Source organism: Centropristis striata, chromosome 7 (assembly GCF_030273125.1).
Source record: "Centropristis striata isolate RG_2023a ecotype Rhode Island chromosome 7, C.striata_1.0, whole genome shotgun sequence".
NCBI classification, from domain to species: domain Eukaryota; kingdom Metazoa; phylum Chordata; class Actinopteri; order Perciformes; family Serranidae; genus Centropristis; species Centropristis striata.
This window is the reverse complement of record NC_081523.1, coordinates 9,085,178-9,108,295: the sequence shown is the minus strand read 5'-3', so window position 1 is coordinate 9,108,295 and position 23,118 is coordinate 9,085,178. Positions and strand designations below refer to the sequence as shown.

Sequence of the window (23,118 nt, the reverse complement as noted above, 5' to 3'; positions counted from 1 at the left end):
CTACTCTACTACATTTTAGAGGCAAATATTGAACTTTTTAATATATAACATACATAACCATATATAAACTAGTCAAAATTAACTCAACCTTGACAACTTTCAAATGCTGCTTATATGAATGCATCAATAATAATAGTTTGGTATTAGTACTTTTTCTTAATTAAATGATCCAAATACTTTTTCCACTACTCACAGATGTTGATAGTTTTGTAATAGTGAAAATGAAACTCTGGAACATCTATTTTTCTTATGCCCTATCACAAAATGTTTTTGGTGTAACATAAAAAATTGGATTTCTTAAAAAAATTAATAATGTGCCGCCATTTGAATTAGATCATATTTTTTTTAGATGGATCATGTAGAGCTATCTGTTTCAGATCCCATAAACATAATAATATTTTTAAATATTTTAAATATCATATTCATTGTGCAAAGTGGAGAAACTCTAAGCCTTCCTTCTCTGGTTGTATTAATGAATTTTAAAAATGTTTTTTATCCCTTAAAAAGATAAAAAAGCAAATATGCCATTAGATTTCGTCTCCTGATTTTTGAAATATAACTTATTTTTATTTTATTATTTTGCTGTTACGTTATTTTTGTGTGTTATCATTCATATTCTCTGAAAAAGATCTAATAAACCATAAATTCTGCCAGGGTGTGTACATTTATGAGCACAACTGTATGAGGCTGTGAGTGAGCAGCAGAGGTCGCTGTAAGCTCTCCTCACTGCACACAATGTAAACATCAGCTGTTCAACTCTAGCTACAGATAACAGTTAGCTGCTATGCTATCAAACAGGTTGATAGCCTGGCTAGCCAACACACTGTTGCTGTAAGGTAGATACATGTAGTGAGTCTGACAACACGTGTAAGATCGAGTGAACATGCGGAGATGTGACTTGATATAGAAAAACTTCAAGACGGACATGGTATGTAGCAGAAAATAACGTAACGGTTTATTTTTTAGCTAGCTAGCTAGCTAGCCAGTAACGCTACCGTACGTTAATGCATGTAGTTAGCATTTAGCTGCTAACTTTTAGCTAACTTTAGCTGTTGTGAATGTGAAGGTAACGATAATTTGTTTTGATTACACCAATAAGCTGTTGTTTATGGTGTTTGTTTAATTTTTTGGACAGTTTACCCAAACCAAGCAAAAGTTAGGACCAAGCTAACTTAAATGTTTATTTGAGCTAATGGCTAAATAGTTTAAGTGCACTAGAAACACATTTTAAGCCTAATAAATGACTTGTGAATAAAGTGTGAGCCTAAAATGCGGATATAATGATACGGAAGTTTTGAAATGGTTGCAACACTTTGCTTCAATTGTACTCCAGCCAAACGTCATTTTTAATCATAGTTTATTTTTTATTTTATTTTTGGATTTGTTTAAAAATATCCATTGGGATACACACATTCATTTAAGTTTTTTTTTCTCCTTATTCCACATTTATTTATTTCAGGGGACTTGTATAATGAAACATGTATTTATTCCATGTGGATATAATGATACGGTAGTTTTGAAGGTGTGGCAACACTTTGCTTCTATTGTACTCCAGCCAAAGGTCATATACCAGCAGACTGTTGACACATCTTTATTTCCCCAGGAGAGCAAACTGTCGTCTGCTGTCCAGTCTAATGACATTAAACAGCAGAGGAGACAAAGAAAGGAGCCTGCAGAGCCACACACGGCCTCACCACCATCTCTGATTCTCCCTAATCCTTATGTGCACGACCAGAGTTCAAGAGGGTAGGAGGATGATCACAGATATCTTTTTAAAATCTTCATTTAAATAATCAATCTCTTGGGACTAATGGCCTGATGTTAAGCCCCTTACATGTGCGATTTTTTTATTTGTTTCTTTGTGAAGGAGCCGATTGTCAGGTTTGAGCCCAAAGCAGAATCCATCAAATACAAATGGAGCGCCAGCAGGGAAAGATGGGTCGAGGAGTCACGGCTACAGCAGCAGCCGTCGTGTCAGAGAGACCAGTGATGACTTTCTGCTGAGAGACAGGTCCTCCCGGGATCCACAAGCAAAGGTTGGGGTCATTTTTTTAAGCATCACAAAAACTCTTAAAACAAACTGTCTTAGTGAAATTACTGTAAGTGATTTTTATGCATCTCCACAGCCATCAAAAGGCAACAATGGCTCTCCTGCACAGGTCAGACTTATGGGCAAAAACTCACTGGATGCACAGAAAAAAGGTACTTATCACACATGGAATTATAACCTTTTCCTGGATGAAACTTCATACTTCAGGTCATGGATCCTGTCATTTTACTGAACATAATTTATCAATTCTACACCTAATTCCCATCATGTTTATTCACCTTTCATTTGTAATTGCACCACAGGTTTCAGAGGTCCCAGATCTGCCCCGAACTCTGCAGGGAAGGCACAACCAGCACAGACAGACACGGTCCCATTTGAGGTGAAGATGACTGATTTCCCAGAGTTGGCTGGTGGTTCGCTGGTCAAACCTGGCCCTCCTCTTGTCCAAAAAGAGTGCTGGGGTCCAAAACCTCCGTCCTCAAGCCCTCAAACATCTGCATCTTCCTGGAAGGTGAGCTCACTGAAGTATTGCATGTGATTTTGTGCAGTTTGCAGTAAAGCTTTACCAATGTTGAGTTATGCTCATGAATTTTGTGTGTCTGTTATTCTCTATTGAATAGTCTGGCAGGAAAGGATCCCCAACACAACCAGATCCAGAACCAGAAATTCCCACTAATACGAAGCCAGATTCCTCTGCTGCTTCACCAGGTAGGAGAAAGTCTCTTTAGTGACCGTTTTAATAACTAAAAGGCAGAGTCAGTAATATTTCAGACTGTTTATTTATGTTTGTGAACAGGTCAGACGGTGGTAACTTCCTGGGCTAATGTTGCATCTCAGCCTCCAAAGAAACGGGTTCCTAAAGAGACGACAATCAACAGCAACCACATGCAGGTTGAATAACAAATTATTATTATGATGATTTTATACATTCAGCATAACTTCTTTATTTTCACAGGGTATCACAGGTATAGAAGAGTCTTACAAACATTGAACATGGTTCTTTAAAAAGGGGACTTATAACATAGCAAAAACTCATAAACCTGAATGTTTTTCTTGCATGAAAATTGGCTGTTAAGTCTATGAAAGGTGACAACCACCATTGTAGGTATTAAAATGTAGTGGTAAGGTATACATGCTGCCATGGGCTTAAATATTGTTTTCTTTTCCCCTTTTGATTTTTGCATCTGTTCAGATGGAGGACATCGCTACCCAGCAGGAAGAGGGGGCCCCAGGGAAGAGAAAACGTAAGAAAAAGAAGAAGAAGTCTAAAGGTGCTGATGAAGATGCAGAAGCTGATTCAGAAGAGCCGGCAATGTATCAGGAGCCTCCGAAATTTGAGGTTAATAAAAAGTTGTCTTTATTTAATTCACTTCAAATGCAAAAGCCATTTCCAAGCCTTTATAATTAAAGATTATTTTGTAAGTGTTGCCCTTTGTCTTCTCAGGACGAAGAGGAGTTTCCAGGCTTGACTCCTGCTCTGACTGGGACTGATAGATTGATAACAATCAGCTATGCAGCAAAACTATGCAATGAGGTACGTTACAGGTGCATCTCAATAAATTAGATTATGATGGAAAACTCAATTTCCAGTAGTTCAAGTCAAATAGCCCCAACCAAGTATTGAGTGCATATAGATGGACATACTTTTCAGAGGCCAACATTTCCATATTAAACATACTTTTTAAAATTGCTCTTTTGTAATATTTAAACTTTTTTGAGACACTGAATTTTAGGTCTCCATTAAATGTAAGCCATAATCATTATAATTAGAAGAAATAAATAAATGAAGACAGGAAATGTTTCATTCTGTCTGTAATGGATCTATATAATGTGTTATTTCTTCTTTTTGAATCGAATTACTGACATAAAAACATTTTCTGTGATAGTCTAATTAATTGAGATGCACCTGTATTATGCGCATGTTCTTTATCCCACCAAATGTTTTCACATTAAAATAATATTAATATGTATCTTTTATCTTTTCTTTTTGTCATTAACATCTATTAGATATAATTCACAAAATCTATGATGTTTTTGTTTTGTTGTGCTTTTCAGGAAAACCAAAGAGAAGGTGTTCAAACCAAGGAAAAATCACCTGCAGCAAAAACTCAGCCCACAGAGGCGGCTAAGAAAGGACAGGTTTGTATTTTCATATTCACATTCAAATTGTCTTTTGATGTTATCCTGGAGAAAACAGAAGTGAATATCATTTGGTCTCCTGATTTCTAGAAATCTGAAAAGGTGTCCGGGAAGAAAAGCAAAGTTCCTGTTCAGCTGGATATTGGAAACATGTTGGCCGCTCTGGAAAAGAAGCAATCTCAAAAAGCCAAGCAGGACGCCAAACCAGTGATTCTCTCAGGTGGGTTATGGTCAACAGATGCAGTAGCTTCCCTATTTCCCTATAATGTTTTAAAGGAGGGGTCTCAAACTCAAATTACCTGGGGGCAGTATCAAAATGACCAAAAAAAGACAAAATTACAAAAAAAGACACAAAATGATCAAAAAATACACAGAATTATTTTTAAAAAGACACAAAATAATTTTAAAAAAGACATAAAAATGACACAAAAAAGACACAAAATTACCCCAAAAAGACACAAAATGACCAAAAAAGACACAAAATGACATAAAAAAAGACACAAAATGACCAGAAAAAAGACACAAAATGACAAAAAAAAAGACACAAAATTATTTTAAAAAGACACAAATTACTAAAAAAACACACAAAATTACTCAAAATGACCAAAAAAAGTAAAATTAAAGGGACCTTCCACACACAACACGGTAAAGTGCCATTCATTTAAACTCACATTAAACTTTCATATCAATGTGGGGGCCACAAAATATCGTCACGAGGGCCGCGATTTTTAGACCCATGTTTTAAAGTATAATTTAGTTGATTACACTTAGGTTCTTGGGACAATGATACCGATCCATATCTGTGATTGCAGGGTATCAAAACTTACACCAGAATAATTCTCTTTTTGATTCATTTCTTTGTAGTTGGTGGCGGACTACCTGTTGTCCAGAAGCAACAATTAGCCCAGAAGAAGCCTCCGTGGCAGCAGGATAAAATTGCACACAACCCTCTTGACTCCACCAGCCCTTTGGTGAAGAAAGGCAAGCAGAGGGAGGTGCCCAAGGCCAAAAAACCCACTCCTCTCAAAAAGGTAAGTGCTTACACTGAAACAAATACAGATTTGGTAAGAATGTATTTCAGTGGTGCAGCTGTCGTTAGATTATTTCTGTCTAATCCTCAGGTCATTTTGAAAGAAAGGGAGGAGAGGAAACAAAGGCGTCTGCTGGAGGAGAGAGGACTGCTGCCTGAAAATGAATTCCAACCTGCTGATGATGCTGCAGAAAAAGAAGAGCAGTGTGACACAAACACCGCAGGTCAGAGCAAGCTTGTGAAACAGTGGAATGAAAGTGATATTGAGAAACTTTTTGCCTTTAGCTCATATTTGATCTGTATTTTGTGCTTCAGTAGTGATAGAGGAGGTTGAGAGTCCGACAGAAGAACTCGATATTCAGTCAGAGTTTAATGACACAAACCAGACGGTGAAAGAGGTGGACGAAGAGGCCGACAAAGACCAGATTGTAGAGCAACAAAGCCCCCCACCTGTGGCCTGCCCAGCTAGTCGACCCAAAATCCACAGCAGAAAGTTCAGAGAGTAAGACTTTGTATTCCCTGTCACATGTTGTAATCTGTTTTGTTTGTCTGTCTGGAAATAAGAAAACATTTCATCTCCCAGAATTTAATCACGTTTGTCCTTCCTCACAATTTTTTGTTAATTATAAATGTATGTTGTTGTACGTGTCAGCTATTGCAGCCAGATGCTGAGCAAAGACGTGGATGAGTGTGTGACGAATCTGTTAAAGGAGCTGGTTCGTTTCCAGGACCGCCTGTACCAGAAGGACCCCATGAAGGCCCGCATGAAAAGACGCATTGTGATGGGGCTCCGAGAGGTCCTGAAGCACCTCAAACTCAGGAAGGTCAAATGTGTCGTCATCTCACCCAACTGTGAACGCATCCAGTCCAAAGGTGCTGTATCCTTGTGAGAGCTTCACAGTGTGTGATATGAGGAAGTTTTAAGGAACTTATTTTATGGAGGATTGTCAGCATTTGTTCGTATATGAAAAAAAATAATTTGGCAACAATATTTTCTTTCAGAAGCGACAAATTTTCTGCCAATTCACTAAATGTTTCAGGTTGTTTTTGTAAGGATTGCCATCCTCAAAGAAGCGCCAAAACAGTAGTTACAAGACTTAAATGGATAAATCTCTTAATCTCTCTCCTCTTTTGGGGGGAAAAAAAGCAGAAAATGATAATTGATCAGAGCGTGGCTGGAAAGTTCCCTTCTTATTTTTGGACAATTCCAGTATATTCCGATTTATTTACGCTAATATAACTTGAAAACGGGTCCATTTTTGTGGCAGCTTAGTAAGGTCACATGTCAAAAAAATTCTGATTTATCACGCTAAAGATGTATGTGATCTGATAATAACCATTTGTGAAAGACCTTGTGTCATACTCACTTAAACCTGGGGACAACAAGCTACAGATGTGCACTAGTAAAACAGGCAGAAAGTGTGATACTAACACACAGTAAAATGTCACCTTTTGCAGGAGGGCTTGATGAGGCTCTTTACACCATCATCGACACGTGTCGTGAACAGGGTGTGCCGTTCGTTTTTGCTCTCTCCAGGAAAGCTTTGGGTCGCTGCGTCAACAAGGCAGTGCCTGTCAGCCTGGTGGGCATCTTCAACTACGATGGTGCACAGGTCGGGTTTATCTTCAGCAGCAGTACATTCTAATAACTAAAAAGACGGTCTTGACACAAGCTTTAAATTTAAAAAAATATTTCAAACAAGCTGAGATTTGTCTTTCTTACCTGCAGGACTTCTATCACAAGATGATCGAGTTGACGTCTGAGGCCAGGAAAGCCTATGAGGAGATGCTTTTGAGCCTGGAGCAGCCGGATCAGGCAGAGGCAGAGGAGGCAGCGAACACTGAGGAAGAGCTGCAGATCAGCAGCCTGGCTGAGCCTGGTCCGGACACCACGCAGCCAGAGGAACCAGAGTACAGTAAGTTACTGCCCTGACTCAATATTTGTGATGCCTGCCCTTTATGCAGGGTTCGTACGGGTGCTTGAAATCCTTCAAAATGCTTGAATTTTAATATTGAATTTCAAGGTTTGAAAATTGCTTGGATTTTGGATTAAGTGCTTGTAAATGCTTGAAATTCTTACTGTATTTCTCTTGCAAACTGACTATAGATAACCGTATTTTCAATGGAAAAAAATATATAAACTGAATAGCCTATAGCCTATTTGAAATGAAGACAGCTCCGCCTGGGTCTCGCCTGCGTCTGTTTCTGAGATGTTTCTTGTTGCTCTACCCTGTATCTTTTTACTGAAGGGAGTTTTTCAAATTCCTAGTGGATGTGAGGGCTCCTGAAGTAGCCTGTTTGTGGGGCTTTCCTCCTAGTTTGGGTCGTGTTTAGTTCCACCAGCTGCCGGTTGATGATTTTTGTGAGCTTACTTTTGCTCCTAGCCCCTAGATTCCCATTCCAGTATGTTTTATGAGATTAGCAAACTACTTTTAGTTGTTAAAAGTGTAATACCATTGTTGGTGGTACGGTAAGTGAAATTACCCCTTTTAGTATCGAAGTACTCATCTAAAACATGCCATTTACAACCGTTGAAAGGTCCTGGAAAAGCTTGAAAATGGACCTTGAAAGTCCTTGAAAAGTGCTTGAATTTGACCACTGAAAAAGTGTATGAACCCTGTTTATAAGAATTAGTCTGATAGGGTAAATCCAAGTGAAAGAACAGATTTTTTTCATTGAAAGTCAAATAATTGTCTTTTTTTGTTCTTCCTCCAGTAAAAATTTGGAAGAAAATGTTGGAGAAGGATTACAACCACAAATTTCTGAACTTTGAGGAGCAGCTGAGCTCGATGCACTTGGACAGTGAATGTACTGAAAAAAATGATGAAGATGAGAAGAGTTGACAGTGGCCGATCCCTCTGTGCCTGAACAAAAAAAAAAAAGAACGCACTCGTGCTGAACACCAGTTTAAAGGAGACTAGGATGGACTTAATCCCAAACGCCATCTGCTCTGCTGCAGTGCTTCTCGACCCGAGGATTTTGTCAGGAAATTAACCATGTTGCTAAAGTTTGCAATGAATTATGATTTCCTTTTATATTCTTTTGGAAAAGTACTATTTTTGTGTTTGAGTTCAAGATAATTGGGAAAAGCTGTCTAGAGAGTTATAACCCGGAGAGGTTTAATCACTGACTTATTAGGACCAAACCACTCACTCGAAAAGATCCCACAATATGAACTTTCAACCATGTTGTCTGTGAACATGACTAGAGGATGTGTAGGGCTTTATGTACTGATTGTGTGTAGAATAACAAGCTACACAGTTAAAAGAAATCAATTTTGTTCAGTTTATAAGTACTTTTCTGGCATTTTTGCCTTTTTTGTTTTTGGCAGGGCCATTAAAGAGACGGCAGGAAATAGTGGAGAGAGAGAGGGTGAACAGCAAGCAAGAAAAGTCTTTATTTTTTATTCTAATTGCACTACATAGCAGATCTTGTGTTTTTTTAATTTAAAGAAGACTCCCTATGATTAGGTGTAAATTCTAGCATTTGATTTTCTTTCAATAGGAAGGAATTATGTTTAGAAGAATTATCTTCTTTTAGCTTGACTTGGTTAAAATGTGAATTTTTTTTTGACCATCAAAGAGAGGAATAAGAAACCATAAAATAGCATCATGATAAAACAGTAATCAACAGTGCCAAGTGTCAGTTATGTATTAAAAGACGTCCGCTAAATTACTAGATGTAAATTTAAGAAGGAATGAATGATATAATTTGAAATCGTTCATTACCCAAGTCAGAATCTATAGTGTGAAGGAGAGAAATCTTATGATTTCGACCCATAAGGACTTCAGAAATTGCAAAATATAAACATTTAATCTGTGGAATAATGAGGTTATGCCAGATCTGATAGTGAATCTGATGAAAAAATCTAATTTGAAGTTGAAATGGGATTCGGTCTAAATTGTCTTTTTGCAATTGAACAGAAAGGAGGAGGAATAAGACGTTTCTTTAGGACATTTTGACATTAAACAGGAAAAGCACAAGTGTACTTTTAATTTTACAGCATCGACTATTTCCTGCAAGTCAAAAAGTCTACACTGTCTTAAATTTCACACAAGTCTTATCAGCAAAGGCTTGATTTTTTGGGAAATATGCTCATTTGCTCTCTGGTGGAGAGTTAGATCAGAAGATGATACTGAATATATAAGACTACAGCCAGCAGCTGCTTAGCTTAGCATAAATACTGAAAATGTGCACAGCTTATAAGCACTTCTAAAGCTTACTTACTGACACCTTATATCTTATTTGTTTTAGTGCAAAATCTGTTGCATAAGAAGGTCTATTTGACATTTATGTGCAACTCTATATCTTGGTTCTGAGCTTTCCCAAATTGCTATTTGCAGCCAAGAAATAGCAGAAAAATTCTCCCCCGTGAAATGTCTAAATGTAGTATCATATTCTCCACCAGTTATTGAGTAAGCGCGTTCCCCAAAACTTCTAACTGTTCATTTAAATGCTCTTCTATAAAATGGTTGAATAAGTTATGTTCTAATGAGAGACCATGCTGTGAAACAATAAACAATACATTTAAAACCGCATCAAAATTTAAAACAAAGGAAGTAAGATTTAAAAAAAAAAACGAATGTTGTTGCAAAGTTATTTTTTCTGATTTTTTTATTTTATAAACTCTGAATGTAGGCAGGAGTGAAGACAAATTTCCTTAAAAAAACGGAGATACAAATATTTTTAATGCATAAATAGTCAGATGGTTCTGTTGTCGTCACATATAAAATGAGAGGACAGTTTGTGGAGATGATTTTTTTTCTTCAGGCAAATTAAATGTAAAATGTCATTTGCATAAAGAGGACAAATGCAGTGTTTACTTTGAATGTGGTTCATTACTAAATAAGAGAAAGAGAAGCGGACCAAGTACTCTTCCTTGAGGCATCCCACTATCAGACAGAATAATCTTAAATCTAACCATCTGGGATCTGTTGAGGTTAATGTAAAGATGCAAGAAAAAACAAAATAACTGATTTTTTTATTTTTATTATTTTGTAAAAAAAATATTACAGTAAATAATTGAGTTCTGGCCTGATTAAAGACTTGGACAATATTTTAGTTAATGAAATTAAATGTTTCTTTCCAAAACGATGTCCTGTCTCAAACTGAATATTTGTAAAATAATTTAATAGCAATTTCAAACACCTTAAATACATTTTAAGAAAATCAGTGAAATAAATATTTCAAAACAATATACCCTGGAATAAAACTCATCTGTCAAATTAGTTATAGGAACAATCATTTATAAATCAGTTGCATTTGTTTGTACCTTGCAGAATAAATAACCGGTTTCGTTGATTAAACTCCTTTCATGTTTATGTCCAGTCTGTTGTCTTTTTTCCCCAGATTTTGTTGTTGCTCAGAGCATTTAAACTGCAAGTTGATGTAGAGCTGTTAGCTTCATGAAATATGATCTGGGAGACATTTTTCCGATTATTCCGACACCACATGAACGCAGCACAAATGCCCTATTATGCAATGTCAATGAAAGTGAGAAATTATTGTTGCATCTCCCCCTTGATTTGGATCCTCTCCAAAAAAAATTGGGTTCTTCTTTGGCCCATGCTACACACTTCCACCAAGTTTCATGAAAATCATTCAAGTAGTTTTTTTTTCTGTAATCCTGCAGACAAACGGACAGAACGAACCAAAAACTTGACCTCTCTGGCAGAGGTAATAAAAATACAGAACATCTGCAGCCTTTTTCTTTAAATATAAGCAGTAATCCTGTCATTTGTATTCAGATATCCAAGTAAAACCACCTACATTAAAGGAGGTGCAGGGATTGTGTCTACATATCCACCATCAGTGAGTTCTGGGCACACATGAGGTTTTCTTTGCTTCTGAAGGACACAGTCTGTGTAGTGGTCTCCCTTCTCTCTGCAGGACGCCTCGACATTTTGTTTCTGCAGTAAGACCACATTGTCACTACCCACTTCTTTCACCATGCTGTAGTCCTCTGCTATGGTCTCCTGTCTCTGAAACTCCATGTAGCCGGAGCCCTTAAATGGGACGTTTTCTTCCACGAGGACGAGGACAGCGCCAACGTTCATGTCTTTCACTCTGCTGTAGTCCACCTGGTTTCCCACATGTCTCTGAATATCCACATAACTGCTGTTTGTGGAGGGTTCGATGGCGTTTTCTAGTTCATTCTCTCTTTCCTCTTCCTTTTCCCAGTCATTCCCACCGGGCATTGACTCCTTACAGCACATGTCTGAGTCTAAATAGAAGCCAGCGGGAATAACAATCAAGCTTTTCTTCCTTTTTTGAGGTTTGGAGGAAAACCCGTCGTCACTGTCGGTCACAATCAGGTACTCCTCCATCTGGTCCTTCCAGGCCACCATAGGAGGAAAACCCTGGTTGATGATCAGTGCATTGTCGATGTTTTCTGATCCCCTGTTCTGGAGGTTAACGAATGCATTACATTATATAATCTCACCATTATCAAATCTAAAGTAACTTTGGTAACGCTTTATATTAAGGTCCTTGTAATAACCATTAATTAACAAGTAATAAGGCCCCTTCTAAGTCCTTACAAGATGCTTATTAACATTATTGTGTGTTTATAAGCTTATATAAGTGTTAATAATGGCATTACAAACACCCATGACCCACCCATTATGTCTTTGCCATGCCTTTATTAATCTTATTTTGTTTACTTATTGATATTAAAATATACTTTATTGCTCATCTATTATAAGTTAACTATAAGTTAACTATGCTTTTTGCAACTACCGGATCTAAAGCGAGAACAATGCCTTATTACTTGTTAATTAATGGTTATTAAGGACCTTATTATAAAGCGTTACCGTAACTTTTAGTCGTTTATTCAGTTTTACCTTGAGAAGTTGGGCATCAACTCCTTTTATCTTTGGACCTGGAACAGGAGGCAGAACAAAGTGCTTCACACTGGGGAACAAAAAAAAAAAAGTCAAACCATCCTCATCATCTCGACATTATAGAAGAGTTTTTCTTTTTTTTGCTGGAGATACATACGATTTCCTCTTGATGACCAAAATACACACTGCTGTTATGAAAGGAACTGCAGAGAGGATATAAACCAAAATCCACGATGCAGTCTCATTCTGAAGATCTAAAATTAGATTAAATAAAAGCATTTTTAATGATTATTATGCAAAGTAATTCAAAGTGCTTTATAGGAGCATAAAATGTATTAAACATCAAAATAGCAAACGAAAGACAGAACAACAACAAAAAAAGCAAGCCAGTGAATAGTTACAGATTAAATACAAGTTATGTACCTAATTTATTGGAAAGCTGCAGTAAATAATATTGTTTAAAGCCCAGATTTGAAACTAAAAGCTGATCTTAAAGATTTTAAAATCTATCGAAATGTGCTCCACTTTTTTGGTATTTATGAGGACTCTTGCAGCAGCATTCTGGACAAGCTGCAGCTGCCTGATTGTTTTATTTTTTTTAGTAAGACCTGTGGCGACAACTACAATAGTCTAGCCTGCTAAAAATAAACACAGGAAGCTTTTTTGTATCTTGTTTGGACAAAACTCCTGTTTTTAACCCTCCTCTTGTGTAGCGGGTTAAATTGACCCATTTCAGAGTTAAACAATCAAAAAAAAAAAGTTAAAATATTTTTTTCAGAAAAAGAAAAACATTTTAAATGTAAAATGAAATTTAAAAAAAAAATCAATGTCATGTAAAACCATTGTATTTTTTATGTAGGTCTTTCCGATGTACATAAAAAAAAAAGGCTTAACATGCATTTTTTTATGATCTGTGAGAGGTAAAGAACTCCATTGCACTAAATATTGATTGAAATGATTAGTAATGGAGTTATTAATGAAATATAAACAATGTTTATTGGGGATTTTTTTTATTTCTGAGAATTTTGGATAATTAAACATGCCCTGGGTTATTGCTGTTCCTGAAAAAGCGAACATATCAGGAGGGTTAAGGGGGTAATAGGCTGATTTTGTAATCGTCTGAATGTCATTAATTCACACTGTATTGTCTATCATTGATTTTGAGAACCTTTTAGTGCAGTTACAGTTGCTAACTCGTCATAAAGCACAAACATCTTCTGCAAAGAGCTTCTGAGACTTACAGTTGGGGACTTTGACACTGGTGGTGTTGCTCCACTCGCTCCACTCGCTGTGGTCGAGTCTGCAGCGCAGCTGCACCGTGTACACCGCCCCGGGACTGACGCTGTACAGGCTGAAATGAGTTTGTGTACCTGACTTGTACTCCTTAAGAAAAAACAATCACTAATTGTACACTTCATACCCAGGTTAAGATCACATTTGGGTCAAACAGTAGTTCAATACATTCCTATTTCTTACCTCAATTACATTTTGATTTACAGTTTTTTTATGTACAAACTGCAAAAATACATTGTTTTTATACAGATTTTCTTTAATTGTAATTTCTTATGCACTTTCAAAATATGAAATAATGTTGCCCTAAAAACACACCAGTCCAAAACAGTGCAAGAGTCAATAATAAATAGATACCATAGGCAGTAAATAGATCCAATGTAACAAAAACATTTATGGTTAAAATGTCTATAAAGTGAATTCAGTCTGTAATTTGCAAATTATAAATACATCTTGATTTTTAATGTCCATAAAGTGCATTTTTCATTAACCCTCTATTGCATTCATTATCACCTAAATATGCAAAAAAAAAAGTTAAATGTGTTTTTATTAGCATTTTTTCCTCCTCATTGTCACATGTACATAGAAAAAAAAGTTGTAAACAGTATTTTCTTATCATGTCTGTGATCAATTATTTGTCATATAAATGTAGAAGGCCCCTTTTTCACAGTTAAACAGTAAAACATGGGTTTTATGAAACTGCCTTTTAGAAAAATTAAGACAAAGTACACTGAAAAAAATGTTTTGGGGCCCTGTAATTATTATTTCAATCATCTATATAAATTCTACAAAGAAATACGAACTCAGTGCTTTTACTTTAAAATAGCAGTTTTTCATGTAGTGCACTACTTAGTGATTGTTTGTTATTATGTGTCCTCAGTTTTGTATGTTAGTTAGTTGATATTTCCAAGTAAAATGTAATTGAGGGAAATCAGTGAATCTGCAATTTACTTGTGTATTTTCATTAAAAAAAAATAAGTGGTTCTATTAAATAAACATTACTTAGAAACAACCTGAGCAAAGATTACAAACACTTTCTGTATGGAAAAACTTGCCTAGCTTTTTTAAAGTAAATGTCACTCCAATTTTTTTCAGTGTAGTCACTGCTCTATTGTTTGTTGGGAGTTTTTTTGTTGGGAAAAAAGCTGTTCAGTAGAACATACTTTGACTCTGCAGTATAGAAGTGGGTCAAAGCCATAAACCATCCTGTTGACAGTCCTGGAGGAAGCTCCTTTATTGCCCTCTACTGGAATCCCTCTCAATCTTTAAAGAAGACACTAAAGACCCTGCTCTTTACTGAACACGTTCACACATAATCTACACGTACAAAAAACAATTGTTGTCTTTTGACTTCATCTTTGCTTGTGTTGTATTCACTTTCAAATGTACTTCGCTTTAGATAAAAGTCTTAATTACATTTTAGAATTGTTGTAGATAACTTGAATGTAAATCTGTCCGTAATAGACGTTATAGGTCGTGCTCCTTCTGTTTGGACGGCTGTACCACAACAAATCTTTCTCCACACCTATTTTAGCCTCGTATTATTTGCTACAAGAGAGATTTTACTATTTGTTTTAAAATATTGCAGTTTATTTATTAATTGTACTCATTAAGCAGCCTCAGATCCTGGTAAGCCTTGTCTTTGAATCACCCTGATAGGAACTCAGAAGATCCCTCTTAAGTTATTACACTTTTATGTATTATTTAAATGTAATATTAATTATAATTTTAACTTCCAGTTAGTTAACAGCCAGGCCCCTATTTGGATTTTGTGCGTTTTGATTTCTAGAAGAAAATAAAGTAAAAAGTAAAGTAAGTAAATCTGAGTAAATAAGTAAATTTGAGACTGATAACAGGTTGCAATCCTAGATTTTACATTTTAATTTAATTTTGTTCATATGCAGAACACCTATTGTACCATTGTTTATAGGCACCATGTGTTCTGTCCTGCACAACAAACACAAAGTGAAGCAGTCATCCAAAGAACACAGCTCAACTCAAATGGTAAAAACAAAGCTATAACACTATTTGACCCAAATGTGGAAGACACTGTTTATGTGCACTTATTACTTTGAAGGAATTCAGGTTTTTTTTTTAACATTTCAGACTCACCTTCCACTTGTTGCTGTTTTCTTTTTCCACTCTGAGTTCATATTTAATGGTGACCCAGCCGGACTTGGTGTCCGTGTTGGAGGGAGGCTTCCATCTGACGTGAAGACTCGGACTGTCCTCTCGCTCCTCCACCAGCAGCGTCACGTTTTCAGGAGGATCGGGCTTCACTGTCGGAGCAGAACAAGACAGAGGAGCAGTGCTTTGTGCTAAATCTTAACATAACCTTAACTCAACTTTATTATATATTTAAAAACAACCACAGCTGCAACAAAGTGCTGTACATAAACAAGCAAACAAGAACAATAAAATAAATAAAACAGGAAATAAACACTAAAATAAGAGCAGAGTCTCAAGCGTGGTTGAAAGCCAAGGAATAAAAATAGGTTTTAAGATGAGTTTTAAAAAACATAACCATCACCATACTAACATGCTCTGTTTGAGAGTTATAATGTTAAAGCTATAAATGACAGTTCATTAGTTATCAGTGAATTTGAAACAAAGTGTCTTTACAGAGTTATAAGAGGCAAAAATTAAAAAAAGAGTCAAGTAAGTTTAGCTCAGGTCTCTATAAGTACAGTGCATGTCTGTCATGTGCACCACTGCCTGCATAACCAAACAAAAGCTGTGAAATCTAATCCCAGACTGTACACAAGTTTCACACCGGGCACAAACCAGTTCCGCCCCATTCTGTTCAGGTTTTCCTTTGTGACTCTGCACTTTTTCTTTCACTACTGAGCCCAAAAAGGCTGCTCGGCCAATAAAACTGGCCAATAAGTCATTAGCTGAATGATCAATACAGATACTTTTCTGCTGAGGGCCTTCTTCTTCTTTAATGAATACACAGATAAAGTGGTTGTCAATAGGCCAAAGTGTATTACGCCTACTGTGGCACAAAAGCACTGTTAAGATAAGCAGATTAAAGCTATTCTTAATTATTATTAATACATTTGAAATTTTGACTCATATGTCAGAAAATCCTAGTTATATTTCCTGTGGTTCAATGTTGTAAAACAACAATCACTGAAGTTGAGGGAGTTCACTGCTTTCTGTAGAAATTGTAAAGTATGTATTATATTTAATATATCATCTAAACCCAAGGAAAAAAAACCTTTAAAAGTAGTTTAGAAGACATTTTCAATATACAAAAGTTTAAAAAATAATGAAATACCCCCTCAGTTAAGGTCTACATACTGCTGTAATGCGCTTTTTTTTTAACTTGCCTTCATTAAAATACAGATATAACTGTGTTGTTTGTATCTTTTATTTTAGGTTTTATTTATTTACTTTTTAATGATAAAAATACATTGTATTATATCTATATGTTCATCCATTCCTCATCACATTTAATGCAGTAGTGTTACCATAACATAAACAACCCTCATTTCATAGACATGTACAAAGTTTTTTACCTTTTTACTCATGTCTTTATTATTAATAATTGTATTATTATTTTTTATCATACACCTTACTAGTCACCTTATCTTGTGTTAACCTACATATGACGAATTAACTTGAAACTCTGTTTAACCCATTTAAGCCGGGAAAGCATGACCGCATTTCTACCATTAAAGCTGGGAAAGCAGATATGTGGTTTTGTAGTATTTGTAGTTTTTTTCTACCTTTTTTTGGTCTCTTGGCCAATATGCATCAGAATACATGTGGGAGTGAATTTCATTTCTATCTGCTACAGAGGCTGAAAAATCTATTATTTAGTAAGCGTTGAAACTTCTGTTGAATTTCCAGAAAAACTTCAGGTTTTAGGGGGTTATTTTAAAATTGCCCAGAGGTTTTACAGGCATTTTTTCCAGGCGTTTTAGGCCTAAATGGGTTAAATAGGGGTTACATCTTTTTTTCCGGTATGATTTAATAATTTCATCTCAATCGTGACAAAACCTACCGACATCCATCACGTCCATCTTAAAGAGGTCTGAGGTGGCGTTCCCGAGGGCGTTGGAGGCCGTCACTGTCAGGAAGTAGTCCACCCAGATGGACGTGTGCGTCTTGTTAAAGAAACAGGAGTTCCTCCCCGCCGACCAATAGTCCGGACACTCGTTGGTTCCCTCCAATCTGCACGGAGACACAACAAGACCTTTGCTGATCACTGAACACCACTCAGGGTATTTTTGCTTACATGTTGTACGTGGGCAACAAAGTCAGCTTTGTGAAACAGCGGTGGGCAGTAAACACATGTTGACATTCAATAAAGAAGTTCTTGACTTGACTGATAATCAGGTAAGAGTCAGATGTGGTGCCCACATAGTTTTTTGTGCAACATGATCTCAAATGTCCTCTTCTGAGAAACTAAGAATCCGATTTTCTTGGTGTTTAATCAGTCTGTGGGACAGTCGCATCTATTCAATCTAGATTGTTCTAGTGTGAGTTGTAGAGTATTTGAGATTAGGAGCTGTGCCAAAAGTGCAAAAAAATACATTTGAAAAACTCAACAGCAATGTCTCTTTCCAAAAATGATGACCCTGTTACTCAAGATAATTTACAGATCATATTGTTGACAAGTTGTTCTATATCCTTTTTTTTTTTTTTTAATTCTATTTCTTTTACTTCTGTCTTCTCTGGCATCTGACAGACAGCAAAGTAAGGTTTTGTGCAAGTTTGTGCAAGAAAACATGTTTCTATTGTGTATATGACAATAAACTTGGGATTTAATTGAATTGTTAAAGTCACTATGATAGAAAGGAACTCTACTCTTAATATCTCCAGTCACACCTGAACAATTTACACTGGTAAAAAAAATGCTTATGGTAGGATGAAAACGTGTTATTTTTGATTTGTGGGTGAATTGTCCCTTGAAGAATTTTGTCCAGCAAACGGGAAGCATCTAATCATTCAAACTTCACAGATAAAAGCTGATATCAGCCTGATAAAATGCTCAGAATTGCAACACTGAGATGCTGATGATCAGCACTAAAAACAAGCAACAGCTGAGGCTGATGGGAAAGTGGTTGTAAACATTAAGTATAGTTATTTAAATGGAATATTTCACACATAATAGAATGCAAACAAATGTGCTTTAAGTTAAAATGACAAATAATAATAAAATGCGTGCAAGTGCAGTAAGAATCGGTGCAGAATAAGAAGTTATTCATGGACTTTTCAATGTCTGTACAAAGTGTATGGCAATCCATCCAGTAGCTGTTGTGATACTTCAGAGTAAAGGCTGAAAGATGTTTTCCTGTGACACACAGCATTCCTGTGGGATGGGGGTCAATTTTACTATTCATCATGAGACTGGGACAGGACAGAAAAAACATCAATGGGAGCAGGTGAGATGGGAATGATTCAGTTTTTTAAAGATAAAGAAAAATAGACTCCAAGGGCCTGATTCACAAAAGTGTTTGTAAGATAACACTTAAGAAAATTCTTAAGAAAAAAACTAGTTCCTAACAATTTTCTTAAATGCTACTCACCATTTTTTCTTAAGAATTGTGGTATGTCTTTTGGTTATTTGTGGATAAATATATACCGGTGCTTCTTCTTTTTCTTGTATGTTTTATGTTTGCTATTATTATTCTTAACCTCTTTATTTGTTAACAAATTATGTCTTCCATGCAACAATTATTTTGTTTACTTATTTTCTTTGTGTCTGAGTTTTAGTTTATTTTATGTTCTGTATGTGTGTAATAGATGTACATGAAGGAGCACGGTAAGAGATGCTTGTAACCAGAAAGGGATTAGCACTGATGGTGATGGTGTTTGGTTGTTGTTGTTGTTGGGGGGTGGGGGGTCGTATTTTTATTTTTTATTTTTTATTTTATTGTTGTACAATGAAAATGGAAAATAAAAAATGTTGATCACAAAAAAATAATTGTGGTTTGTCTTAGAAACTTCTTAGTTTTTTCACTTAGGACGCTCTTAGATTTTTAACTTAAGATCACCAGATCATTAATTAAGTAGTATCAAATACAAGAACTACCTCCTCCAAAAGTGTTAGAAACAGGTATGCAGCAGCTTGTCCTCACAAAGAAAAGAGTAGGGATGCCTGGCCAATGTTTATTTTAATGTTTTTGTGCCCTTTAGAGAAGGCATTTTTTTGTCTAAACACAGAAACAGGATGGAACAGGAGTCATTCTGTACAATTGGGAGGATACAGGAATTTCCCACTGCTGATGCTGCTGATCTTGTAAAGGTCTAAAAATAAATAAGTTTTGGTATTTTTCCCCCCGAGGCCAGCGAGTGAGTGAGGGTCACACAGGTGAAGCGTTTGAAGTCTGAGTGTTTTCCTGCACAGCAACAAAGATTTGTGCTCAGCTGACCGAGCAGAGAGAGACGGTAGTTTTCCACTCACCTACTGACAACTCAACAACACAAGCTTTACTTTCACTTGAGACCTAACGGGGCATCTGGTGGCCCAGGGGCTAACACACATTTATACATTTTACAAGTTTGATTCTTTGCCTTTGTCTCTACTGTGATCTGTTGAATAAAGCCAAAATGCAACAAAGTATATATAGTCATGGAAAAAATGATTTTTGTTGTTTCCTTAAATTTCTTGTTCATTTTAATGCCTGGTACAACTAAAGGTAGATTTGTTTGGACAAAAATAACAAAAACATTTCCATGGTTTTCTTGATTAATGATTATGGTTATTATCCAGAAACCCATTGAAAATGGTTAGATATCGGCTGTTAAATTAAACTGTTGAGCTATTTTTGTTGTTATCATCATATTTGGCCAAACAAATGTACCTTCAGTTTTACCAGGCATCAAAATGAACAAGAAATTGAAGAAAACAATAATCTAAATTTTTTTTTTTGTATAATAAATATTATATATATATATATATATATCCTAGAAGAATTGATGCTGGTTTGAAGGCAAAGGGTGGTCATACCAAATACTGATTTGATTTAGATTTTTCATCTGTTCACTCACTTTGCATTTTGTTAATTGATAAGAATGAATTATTAACATTTCTGTTTTTTAAAGCATTCTTATTTTACAGCATTTTTTCACCCCGCCTAAGACTTTTGCACAGTACAAACAGACCTTTCCGTCTCGTAGTAGAGGCGGTGTGTGGTGGGCAGCCCTCCGTCGGGGCCCGGCTCCCACCAGCAGCTAAACGTCTCCTTGTCTGGGGACCTGCAGCCCAGCAGGACGGGTTTCCCTGGTGGAGACGAGCCTGGCAACACACCACACAAACAAACATCAGCTCCTAATTTTCAATTGAGCACTAATGTAATAAAAAGGAGGCATGGTTTAAACAACACTGTACAGGGCTGGTTCACCAGAGATAGTAAAAGTCCACTGATCTGATGTATTGATTTAATGATTTAATGATCCATTATTAAAGATGCCAAGTGGAAATATTGATTTCATATCATCATCATTTTGAAATCCCCACTTTTAGTGAACAGGTAGTCTATTTTTAATTTTTATGAAAAGGAATAGATCAGCAATTAAATTGTCAAATCACATTTTCGGTGCTTTTTGTGACTAAAATATAACTGATTGATATATTATCTGATACGATATTGTATCATGATCTTCGTGATCATGATCACTTTGACATCACTTTGTGATGTCAGAAAATACACTTTGTATCCCCAAAACAATCAATATAATTCTGTATCATGATGAAACTTGTAATTTACACCTCTAAAAATTATAAATTACATTAAAAAAAATCTTCACAGTTTGTCAATCTTCTGTTTTTCCATTTGCAACAATCAGTGGAATATTTCATTCAGAATGTATTTATTTATTGTTATTATTATATTATTATTATATTATTATATTATTATTATTTATTGTATATTATTTATAAGTATTTTTTCCATCTGTGACAACAAGTGAAACATTGTTTTATTGTTTTATTTTATTTTATTTTTTTCTAAATTGAAAATCAAGTGAAGAAAAATACATCTTATTCATGTTATTCTTGCTGAAAAAGTTCCCGAAGCTTGATTTTGGAAATATATATATATATATATATATATATATATATATATATATATATATATTTATATATATATGCCATAGATTTTGTCATTCAAGCCTGTCAGCTTACCGTTGGACTCTACAGCTGCAGACAACAGCAACAGCATCAACACCCCAAGATCTCCCCTCATCCTGGGACAAACTATCACGCTGTGTGCCCTGGAAAAAAAAAGGAAGTGACATCACCAGTCTGTGGGTTAATGAGGCGATATAACCCCCTGTGGTTCGGCTGAGTGCCTTGTTTTCACCTAAAACAAGAAGATATGAAGGGAAAACAACGAGCACCACCAACGGTTGTTTTTACACGTTGTAGCAGACACGTACGGGCTGTCATCACATGCTGATAAAACATGATAGGCTTCAAAAAATTAGTGAGAAATAACATGAAGGTTATAATTTGGCTGACAGCAGAGCCTTTTTCTAAAGAGAGGGGATTAGTGTTGTGTTGAATCAATAAAAACTAAACTTGAATCTTTAGTTCAGGAATAGAAGTGTCATGATATACAGGTTTTGGTGATGTTTAAATAATGAAATATTAATATCATGTTAATTATAAGATACGATAAGATAAGATAAGATAGATAAGATGAGATGAGATAGAACTTTATTGTTTATTGTTTATTAAGGAAAATAATGGTTCCAGATTGGTCGAAGTTACAAAAACAATTACACAAACAACCACAATATAGGATAGTATAAGAAAAACAATTAACAAAATAAGTAACAATATATAATATAAATGTGACTATAAATATAACAATATAATAAATAAATAAAATAATAATAAATAAATAAACAAACAAACAGGTGATAATATTCTGTAAAGAATCCAAGATTTTTTTTTATTTTAAAGTTTCTTTCTGTTCTCGATTTGGGTTTTTTTTTTGTTGCTTGTCCGTCAAGTGTGACTGGTTTTTGCACAGTTATTATTGCAGACTCTCTCTTCACCCAAAAATAACTAATATTTTAAGTGATTTAGAGAGCGCCGACCTCTGCCAAGTTCATGCCAATGTTAACGTTTCGGGACAAAAGGGACAAAAGTGATCCACATCCTCTCCAAAGTTTAATGACCCATGCTACACTCCTCCACCAAGCTTCATTAAAATCAGACCAGTAGTTTTTCTACTTTCCAGTATTTGTGTAACAAAGAAAAGCAAAGGAAACAGTCACTATGTTCAGTAACTCATTATCCCCCAATTACTCCAACCCCATATGAATGCAGCACAAATAGCCTATCTCGCAAAGTTAATAAAAGTGAAAAATAATTAGTGTGTCCCCCCTGGGATCCAGATTCACTCCAGATTTCAATGGCTACAAATACTCCATCAACTGCTGTTTTTTTAAAATTCGTCTCACTAAGCTACTGTTGCTCTCTGATGTCACCCAAAAGGACTTTAGACCATGTTTATGTACTTCCGTATTCCAGAGAGCTAATCTTCATTCAGATCCACTGAAGCAGATAATGATCAAACAAACACACACACACACACACACACACACACACACACACACACACACACACACACACACACACCTCAAAACACTGTGAAATACTTGCAAATTCCAAATTTCAACTAGAGAATATTGGAAGACATTACATACAGCCAGAATGTGTAAAAAAAACAACAACATATGGACCTGGGGGAGGGGGGTAATATTTAAAAAAAAAAGGTTTACAAGATGTGACAAGCCTGATCTTT

The 23,118-nt window shown here is 35.7% G+C and overlaps 2 protein-coding genes across 4 annotated transcripts; one reads left to right on the top strand and one right to left on the bottom strand.

Annotated features, from left to right (window-relative positions):
- The first annotated feature begins 736 nt into the window (after positions 1-736).
- Positions 737-10,529, top strand: LOC131974227 (selenocysteine insertion sequence-binding protein 2-like). 3 transcript variants are annotated; one of them, XM_059336453.1, is made up of 18 exons: positions 737-928; positions 1,604-1,746; positions 1,868-2,036; positions 2,127-2,202; positions 2,353-2,561; positions 2,671-2,758; positions 2,847-2,941; positions 3,243-3,389; positions 3,495-3,584; positions 4,106-4,189; positions 4,280-4,409; positions 5,054-5,220; positions 5,311-5,443; positions 5,538-5,721; positions 5,872-6,092; positions 6,678-6,832; positions 6,949-7,135; positions 7,935-10,529. In XM_059336453.1, the coding sequence occupies exons 1-18, from the start codon at positions 926-928 to the stop codon at positions 8,060-8,062; spliced, it is 2,409 nt and encodes an 802-aa protein (XP_059192436.1). In that variant the 5' UTR covers positions 737-925; the 3' UTR covers positions 8,063-10,529. The 3 variants fall into 3 exon arrangements, with proteins under 3 accessions (XP_059192436.1, XP_059192437.1, XP_059192435.1); XM_059336452.1 differs by having other exon boundaries at positions 738-928; positions 5,535-5,721; XM_059336454.1 differs by lacking the exons at positions 6,678-6,832; positions 6,949-7,135; positions 7,935-10,529 and having other exon boundaries at positions 5,535-5,721; positions 5,872-6,669.
- A 274-nt stretch (positions 10,530-10,803) lies between these two features.
- On the bottom strand, positions 10,804-21,549 carry prlrb (prolactin receptor b). Its single transcript, XM_059336475.1, has 8 exons — positions 21,489-21,549; positions 20,468-20,600; positions 17,361-17,530; positions 15,464-15,630; positions 13,303-13,444; positions 12,219-12,315; positions 12,062-12,131; positions 10,804-11,623 (listed from the first exon to the last, which is right to left on the bottom strand). The coding sequence occupies exons 1-8, from the start codon at positions 21,547-21,549 to the stop codon at positions 10,985-10,987; spliced, it is 1,479 nt and encodes a 492-aa protein (XP_059192458.1). The 3' UTR covers positions 10,804-10,984.
- Between the last annotated feature and the right edge of the window lie 1,569 nt (positions 21,550-23,118).

Bases quoted from the DNA above. Each gene is read 5' to 3' on its own strand.
- LOC131974227 (XM_059336452.1), top strand. The intron at 1,747-1,867 runs GTAGGAGGATGA...TTCTTTGTGAAG, and splicing joins CACGACCAGAGTTCAAGAGG to GAGCCGATTGTCAGGTTTGA. The intron at 2,562-2,670 runs GTGAGCTCACTG...TCTATTGAATAG, and splicing joins CATCTGCATCTTCCTGGAAG to TCTGGCAGGAAAGGATCCCC.
- prlrb (XM_059336475.1), bottom strand. From the start codon at position 21,549: ATGAGGGGAGATCTTGGGGTGTTGATGCTGTTGCTGTTGTCTGCAGCT. The intron at 20,601-21,488 runs GTAAGCTGACAG...GTGTGTTGCCAG, and splicing joins TGCAGCTGTAGAGTCCAACG to GCTCGTCTCCACCAGGGAAA. The intron at 12,316-13,302 runs GTAAGTCTCAGA...ATCTAATTTTAG, and splicing joins CAGTGTCAAAGTCCCCAACT to ATCTTCAGAATGAGACTGCA.